General features: G+C 62.3%; 1 protein-coding gene across 1 annotated transcript in view; it reads left to right on the top strand.

Annotated features, from left to right (window-relative positions):
* Positions 1 to 2,393: 2,393 nt before the first annotated feature.
* Positions 2,394 to 7,547, top strand: part of BIN1 (bridging integrator 1) — a 38,587-nt gene continuing 33,433 nt past the window's right edge. Inside the window, exon 1 of the mRNA XM_014549644.1 lies at positions 2,394 to 2,498. Within this exon, the coding sequence (XP_014405130.1) occupies positions 2,394 to 2,498 (105 nt within the window). The remainder of the gene's footprint in view (positions 2,499 to 7,547) is intronic.

The following is a 7,547-nucleotide window of genomic DNA, read 5'->3' as shown; positions in this document are numbered from 1 at the left end:
CGGGGAGACGGGAAGGCCCGCTCAAGGCCCGCTCGGCTCGCTGTGTGCTGACCGGCACCTGCTCATCAGTCCCGCCCTGCACTCTGTTCCTCTCTCCTCTCCATGCCCCCAGCACAAGCACGGAGGGTGCGGGGCTAGCAGGAGGAGCCCGGAGAGGCCCGTCCTGTCCCCTGGCAGGGGCGGGGGCAGCCACATGCCTCCCCTGGTGTGTTCTTGGTCCCCGCTTGCTCCATTTCCCCCAACCTTGACCCTTGACCTGCAAGTGGATCAAAACCCCCTCCTCTTCCAGTCCCTTCGCACCTTCCTCCCGCCTTGGCTCCGGTGACACGCAGTGGAGCCAGCCCTGGGCTGGGAGCACAGCCACCCCAGAACCAGCAAGTCCCTACCTGATTCTCCATCCACAAAGTGGGAAGTCCCTGGGTGCCCCCCGGGTACTGGGAGCTTGGGAAGCCACAGCACAGCTCCCAGGCGCAGGAGGCGGCGGGCCCGGCTCCCCGCTGCTGTTCCTGTTGTGCACCGACGGGCAGGACTGGGTGGGAGCTGTTGGAAGCTGACTGGGCACCGAGCGACTCCTTTGAATAACAAAAATAACAACCAAAATAATAGCAATAAAGTGTTCGAAAATAATACTGCATATCTTACCTCCTGACTGTACTATTTAATAGTCCAGTTACACAGACCTGGAAATGGAGGATTCGGATTGGGAAAATGAGTGAATAACCTGGTTGCACATTTAGGTTGAGCTCAGACAGGAACAGACATATGCAAAGGGCTGAGGGCTTCTGGAGGGACAAGTGAGTCTCTCTGCCTCGGGTGGGGTCAGGGAAGGCTGCCTGGAGGAGGTGACCCAAAGGGCCAGCATGGTCGGGCATCAGGAGGGAAGCAAGTTACTGGTGAAGACTGTGGGGTCCCACTGGTCAGACACTTGCTTGGCCCCCAGGCAAGGCAGGTGGGTGTGGGCAGGGCTTTGGCCCCCCTCCCCCGCCTGTGCTCTGCTATGGGCTGGGCCATGCCTGCTGCCCCTCCGGACAGGCTGTTCTCTCCCTGAGCTCAGGAAGCAGGTGATGAGGGGCGGTGGGCCGCCTGGGGCGGAGTCTACCCCGTGCTGATGGCAGCATGCAGCCTGGCTGAGAATAGCACACACTTGCATGGAGGGGACAGGTGGGCGGCGGCTTGGGGGTGGCTGTGCTGACATCTCTGAACAGGTGGTGTGGAACGCTGGGCCAGGGGAGGGCGTGCCTGTCCCCTGAAGGCCCCGCCTGGCTGCGGCCCTCTCTGAGCCTCTCCACAGAGTGGCTGCCAGGGGCCAGGGGCTGCCCGTGGTGGCTCTGGGGTGGGAAGGAGCCAGTGCTTGCTGCTGCTGCGTGGTTTCCGTGGGCCCTTCTCATTTCACCCTTTCACAAAGGGGCCCAGCGTGGAGGGCCTGCCCAGCTGAGGGTGAGGAGGCTGCTGAGGGGATGTGGGCCAGGAGAGGGAGATGGGTGGCTGGTGCTGTCTCCGTGAGGAATGTCCTGTGAGCGAGTGAGCCAGTGAGCGTGGGGAGCAGGTGTGCTGGCCGCCACGCCAGCCTCAGCCCCAGCCCCAGCCATGGTGCGAGGGGAAGTGGGGCGGAGGTGGGAGGGGCTGCCAGAGGTCTCTGGCTGGCGGGGAGGAGTCTCGGGTAGATAGGTAATGGGTGGGGAGGAGGCCAGGCACTCTCCGTGCTGTGCCCTCTTCCTATACCTCCACAGCTGTCCACCCTACACCCCGACGGGAGGGCGCGGCTCTGCCACACTGCGGTCAGGGCTCCGAGCTGCACGTCCCCGCCAGGGCTGCTGCCCAGGCCCCTCCCACCAGCAGGGCCCCAGCAGGAGGTGCTCCTCCCACCCCACCCACCCAACTCTCACCCCGTTTCTGTAGAGCTGCCCAGAGCAGACACAGCTGGTCACCGCCCGAGGTGTGACCGAGGCAGGTGGGCGGGGAATGGGAGCCGCAGGAGTCTGATGGTGGGGTCCGTCCTGACCGCCCAGGGGCCCTGGCTGGTGTGTCCCCACCTCCCTTCCTGACATCTCTGGGTGCCTCAGACTCACCACGATCCGCAGGGATCCCCAGGTGTTCCTGCCTCGGATGATGGCAGCTCCTTCCTTCTCATGGCTCAGACCCTGGAGTCCCTTTCACTTCTCTCTGTCACCCCTTATCTGACACTTCTCACCATTTCCTGTTCTTGCCTTTGCTGGTCACTGCAGCCACCTCCTGAGCCTGAGCCGCTCTGTGCCGTCCTGCCCTGCAGGGCGTTCCCCACAGCAGCCCGAGCTCTTTTAAAACTGCAGGTCAGGCAGAGGCCTCAGTGTCAGTGTGAGGAATGTCCACGCCTGGGGAGGATTTTATGCGTTTCTTTGAGCCAACTGGCGGAGATGGCATATGCGGGGAGCAAGGCTCCAGTGTGCCGGAGAGACAGCGCTGCCCCTTCTTCCGTGCGCGTGAACCCGCGGGGCAGGGAGGAGAGGAAGCCTCCGCAGGTGGGAGCGGTGTGCTCTCCAGGGCCAGCCCCTCGCAGCAGGTGTGTGAGCCTAGACGGCATTAACATGGCGAGGGCTGGCTCACTGCACTGTGGGCCTGGGTGTGAGAACCCCCTGCAACCTGCCCAGTTCGGAATTTATGGGCAGATCGCCCTGGGAGGCTGCTTTCCATAAAACCTTTTGTTGACAGCCCTCTCTTCAGACACATCAGCCTTGTTCCAGGGCCTTTGCGCTCGCTGTGCCCTCTGCCTGGCCTGCCCGCCCTCCTCAGGTGTCAGATGCCAGGTTCCTGAGCTCCTTCCTAAGAGCAGCACCTGCGCCCCGTGCCTGCAGGGCTCTCGTTGGGGGACTGAGAGCACCACAGGCTGTCCCTCGGGGCACTGGCCCCTCCAGGGCAGGGACCGTGCTTTGCTGCCTGCAGATCAGAGCTAGGCAGTCAGGGAGGGCATCCAAGAGGAGCTGAGCCTCACAGCCCAGCGGGCAAGGCCCGGTGTCCAGGGTGCGGGCTCCTCACGGGAGGGGCCATTGGGGCTGAGCTGTGCGGGGTGAAGTCCGGTGGGGCCACTGAGGAGGGGCAGCGGGTGAGCAGTCCTTTCCTCCACTGGAGTGTGGCTGGGTGGGTGGACGAGTAGGAGGGAGGGCTGCTAGCCTTGGTCACGTAAGGGGGCCAGCCTTCCTCTGGGTGGTCTTGGCTCTTCCGAAGCCCTCCTGCCGCCTGTGGACTCCTGGTTCTGTGAGGCTCGGAATGGGCCCCGCCTGGTGGAGGGCCCCTGGGGGGAGGGGAGCCTGTCTCGCCTGCCAGGGCCCCCCAGCACGCCTGGCTCCAGTGCTGCCTTCCCCCCCTCCTCCGGGCAGACCCCCCTGGGAGGTGGGCTGAGAGTTCACATTCTAGCTGCTCACTCAGCCTCGAGATCAGGGCTTTGAGGCCCAGTGTCTCCTGGGGAACACACTGGTAAGGCTTTCGGGCGCCTTTGGTGTGGCTGCTGCTGTTCTGTGGCCTCCCCCGCCCCAGCCCCGTGGCCCTCGCAGGCGCCCGCCCCTGCACCAGCCTGACTTTGGCCCCTGCTGCCTCTGCTCCTTGTGCTCTGTTCCAGGCCGGCCCAGCCACCTGCCCACCCGGCTTCCACAGGCTTATCTGCTGCCCAGGTGGAATTTCAGGCCCTGGGAGGGGCTGGGTGAGGAGGGGAGGGAGTCTGGCAGCCTGGAGCGACTGGAAACTCCCCACCTGGGGCGAGGCTTCCCTTCTCCCTGGAGATGGATGTGGAGGAGGAGCCCCCCATCCCTCAGCCCCGGGAGCCGTCACCTGGGAAGGGCCTGGCTGGGAGGCCACTTCTGCACGTGGGCTTCTGACCAAGCAGTCCCATTTCAAGGCATTACTGTGGGGCTGGCCGAATGTTCTGTGTCCTGCTGAGGACGTAAAAGAGGAAACCAACATCCCTTTTCACTCTCGCCAGCATTTCATAAAGGAAAGAGAAAGTCACTGAAAGAGGAAGGAGGTAATCTGCTCCCTGTGATCAGAGCGAGGCAGTCTGAGGACGCTAAGGTGCGGTCTCCCAAGACAGACCAGTGGCTTCCTTGTCTGTCAGACTGGTGTCCGGCACAGCGACTCTCAGAACACGGACTTACAAGCAGATCGCCCGGCAGGGGGCGGGGGGGGTGGCGGGGGGAGGCCCTGGAGCTTTGTGGGGCAGGAGGAACCCGGAAATGTTTCCTAGTTTTGCATGTCATTGCTAAAGTCTTTGCTAACTTGGAGCGGGGGGGGGGGCGGGGGGAGGCCCTGGAGCTTTGTGGGGCAGGAGGAACCCGGAAATGTTTCCTAGTTTTGCATGTCATTGCTAAAGTCTTTGCTAACTTGGAATCCTGCTACAGTCTGTCTAACTGTGTTGGTTATATCCCCCAAGTGTTATCTCTACCAGTAAAATTTTTGGAACGCAGCAAGATGGACTGTGAATCTTTTGCAAAAATCCCTGGACAGGCTGCCTCTTATTCCCTGTTTGAGAATCACAAGTTGATTTTGGGCTTTGGGATCATCAGGTTTGGGCTCCTGGTTCTGCCACTCGTCGGCTGAGTGACTTCTCTGAGCCTGTTTCTTCATCTGTAGAATGGGACTAACTGTCACCATCTCAGGTTGCCCTGGTGACATGACACCACCTGTCAGGGTGTCAGGGGTTGTGCCCCCTCAGTGTGGGTCCTTGGACCTAGCTCTCTGGGGTCAGGCCTTGCTGTGTGATTTCAGTGAAGCTCCTTGGAGCTCAGAAGGAGGGGCAGGTACAGTGCCCCCGCTGGTGTCCACGGAGAGCTTGCTGGGTGGGCGGGTGTGTGGCTGGGAGATGGAATATGCTGGTTAGGGGTCCCCTCTGCAGTGAGAGCCCGGCTCACGGTGTTTGCCTGGGAGGAAGGAGGATGGCAGCCAGCCGGGGGAACAGAGGACCCAAGTGAGGGTCGGGAGTGGAGAGACCTGGGCCAGGCCTGACTCTCAGGGGCAGCCTGTGCACCGCGAATGTGCCCCAGAGCCGGATCGCCCCAAGCTGGGCCCTTCTGCCTGGGCTGTGTTGGCTCCCTTTCTCTGTTTTCTCTCCAGTCTCCTACATCATCTCGTTCTTCTCGTATGGCTTCTCCTGGCCTCTGCTCTGCTTCTTGCCTGGCTCTGTGGCCTCTTTGTGGTTCCTGCCACCTTCCTGCTGTGCCTGGAGGCAACCGAAGGGCCTTGGGCAGGAGCCCTGTTGGGGAACATGTGTGTGTGCACTGACAGGTGGCAAGCATCAGCATGTGAACATGTGAGTGCTGTGTGTGCCTGCTGTGTGGGCATGGGGACCTGTGTGTGTGCAGAGGGAAGCTGTGCATATGCAGAGGGGACCTGTATGTGTGCAGAGGGAAGCCGTGCGTGTGCAGAGGGGACCTTGTGTGGGCAGAGGGAAGCTGGGCATGTGCAGAGGGGACCTGTGTGTGTCCAGAGGGAAGCCGTGCGTGTGCAGAGGGGACCTTGTGTGGGCAGAGGGAAGCTGGGCATGTGCAGAGGGGACCTGTGTGTGTCCAGAGGGAAGCCGTGCGTGTGCAGAGGGGACCTTGTGTGGGCAGAGGGAAGCTGGGCATGTGCAGAGGGGACCTGTGTGTGTCCAGAGGGAAGCCGTGCGTGTGCAGAGGGGACCTTGTGTGGGCAGAGGGAAGCTGGGCATGTGCAGAGGGGACCTGTGTGTGTCCAGAGGGAAGCCGTGCGTGTGCAGAGGGGACCTTGTGTGGGCAGAGGGAAGCTGGGCATGTGCAGAGGGGACCTGTGTGTGTCCAGAGGGAAGCCGTGCGTGTGCAGAGGGGACCTTGTGTGGGCAGAGGGAAGCTGGGCATGTGCAGAGGGGACCTGTGTGTGTCCAGAGGGAAGCCGTGCGTGTGCAGAGGGGACCTTGTGTGGGCAGAGGGAAGCTGGGCATGTGCAGAGGGGACCTGTGTGTGTCCAGAGGGAAGCCGTGCGTGTGCAGAGGGGACCTTGTGTGGGCAGAGGGAAGCTGGGCATGTGCAGAGGGGACCTGTGTGTGTCCAGAGGGAAGCCGTGCGTGTGCAGAGGGGACCTTGTGTGGGCAGAGGGAAGCTGGGCATGTGCAGAGGGGACCTGTGTGTGTCCAGAGGGAAGCCGTGCGTGTGCAGAGGGGACCTTGTGTGGGCAGAGGGAAGCTGGGCATGTGCAGAGGGGACCTGTGTGTGTCCAGAGGGAAGCCGTGCGTGTGCAGAGGGGACCTTGTGTGGGCAGAGGGAAGCTGGGCATGTGCAGAGGGGACCTGTGTGTGTCCAGAGGGAAGCCGTGCGTGTGCAGAGGGGACCTTGTGTGGGCAGAGGGAAGCTGGGCATGTGCAGAGGGGACCTGTGTGTGTCCAGAGGGAAGCCGTGCGTGTGCAGAGGGGACCTTGTGTGGGCAGAGGGAAGCTGGGCATGTGCAGAGGGGACCTGTGTGTGTCCAGAGGGAAGCCGTGCGTGTGCAGAGGGGACCTTGTGTGGGCAGAGGGAAGCTGGGCATGTGCAGAGGGGACCTGTGTGTGTCCAGAGGGAAGCCGTGCGTGTGCAGAGGGGACCTTGTGTGGGCAGAGGGAAGCTGGGCATGTGCAGAGGGGACCTGTGTGTGTCCAGAGGGAAGCCGTGCGTGTGCAGAGGGGACCTTGTGTGGGCAGAGGGAAGCTGGGCATGTGCAGAGGGGACCTGTGTGTGTCCAGAGGGAAGCCGTGCGTGTGCAGAGGGGACCTTGTGTGGGCAGAGGGAAGCTGGGCATGTGCAGAGGGGACCTGTGTGTGTCCAGAGGGAAGCCGTGCGTGTGCAGAGGGGACCTTGTGTGGGCAGAGGGAAGCTGGGCATGTGCAGAGGGGACCTGTGTGTGTCCAGAGGGAAGCCGTGCGTGTGCAGAGGGGACCTTGTGTGGGCAGAGGGAAGCTGGGCATGTGCAGAGGGGACCTGTGTGTGTCCAGAGGGAAGCCGTGCGTGTGCAGAGGGGACCTTGTGTGGGCAGAGGGAAGCTGGGCATGTGCAGAGGGGACCTGTGTGTGTCCAGAGGGAAGCCGTGCGTGTGCAGAGGGGACCTTGTGTGTGCAGAGGGGACCTTGTGTGTTCAGAGGGAAGTGTGCATGTGCAGAGGGGACCTGTGTGTGTTCAGAGGGGAGCTGTGTGTGTTCAGAGGGGAGCTGTGCGTGTGCAGAGGGGACCTGTGTGTGTTCAGAGGGAAGCCGTGCGTGTGCAGAGGGGACCTTGTGTGTGCAGAGGGGAGCTGTGTGTGCAGAGGGAAGCTGTGTGTGCAGAGGGAAGCTGTGTGTGCAGAGGGGAGCTGTGTGTGCAGAGGGAAGCTGCATGGGGCCTAGAGTGCTGAGGAGCATTTTGGGCTCCTAGGGATGGGATGCAGTTCCTGGCTCTTGCCCAAGGCCAATCCTAATATGTAAAAAACCAGGGGCCTTCATGACTGAAACAACCAGACGGACGACCGAGCAGCAGGCTTCGTGGGGTGTCAAGGCTGGCAGGGGGGGTTAGTGAGGGATGATCAAATGACTGAACAGCAGGATGTTGGGGGCGACCAGG

This window comes from Myotis brandtii, unplaced genomic scaffold (assembly GCF_000412655.1).
Source record: "Myotis brandtii unplaced genomic scaffold, ASM41265v1 scaffold563, whole genome shotgun sequence".
Lineage (NCBI taxonomy): Eukaryota > Metazoa > Chordata > Mammalia > Chiroptera > Vespertilionidae > Myotis > Myotis brandtii.
This window is presented reverse-complemented; position numbering and strand designations above follow the sequence as displayed.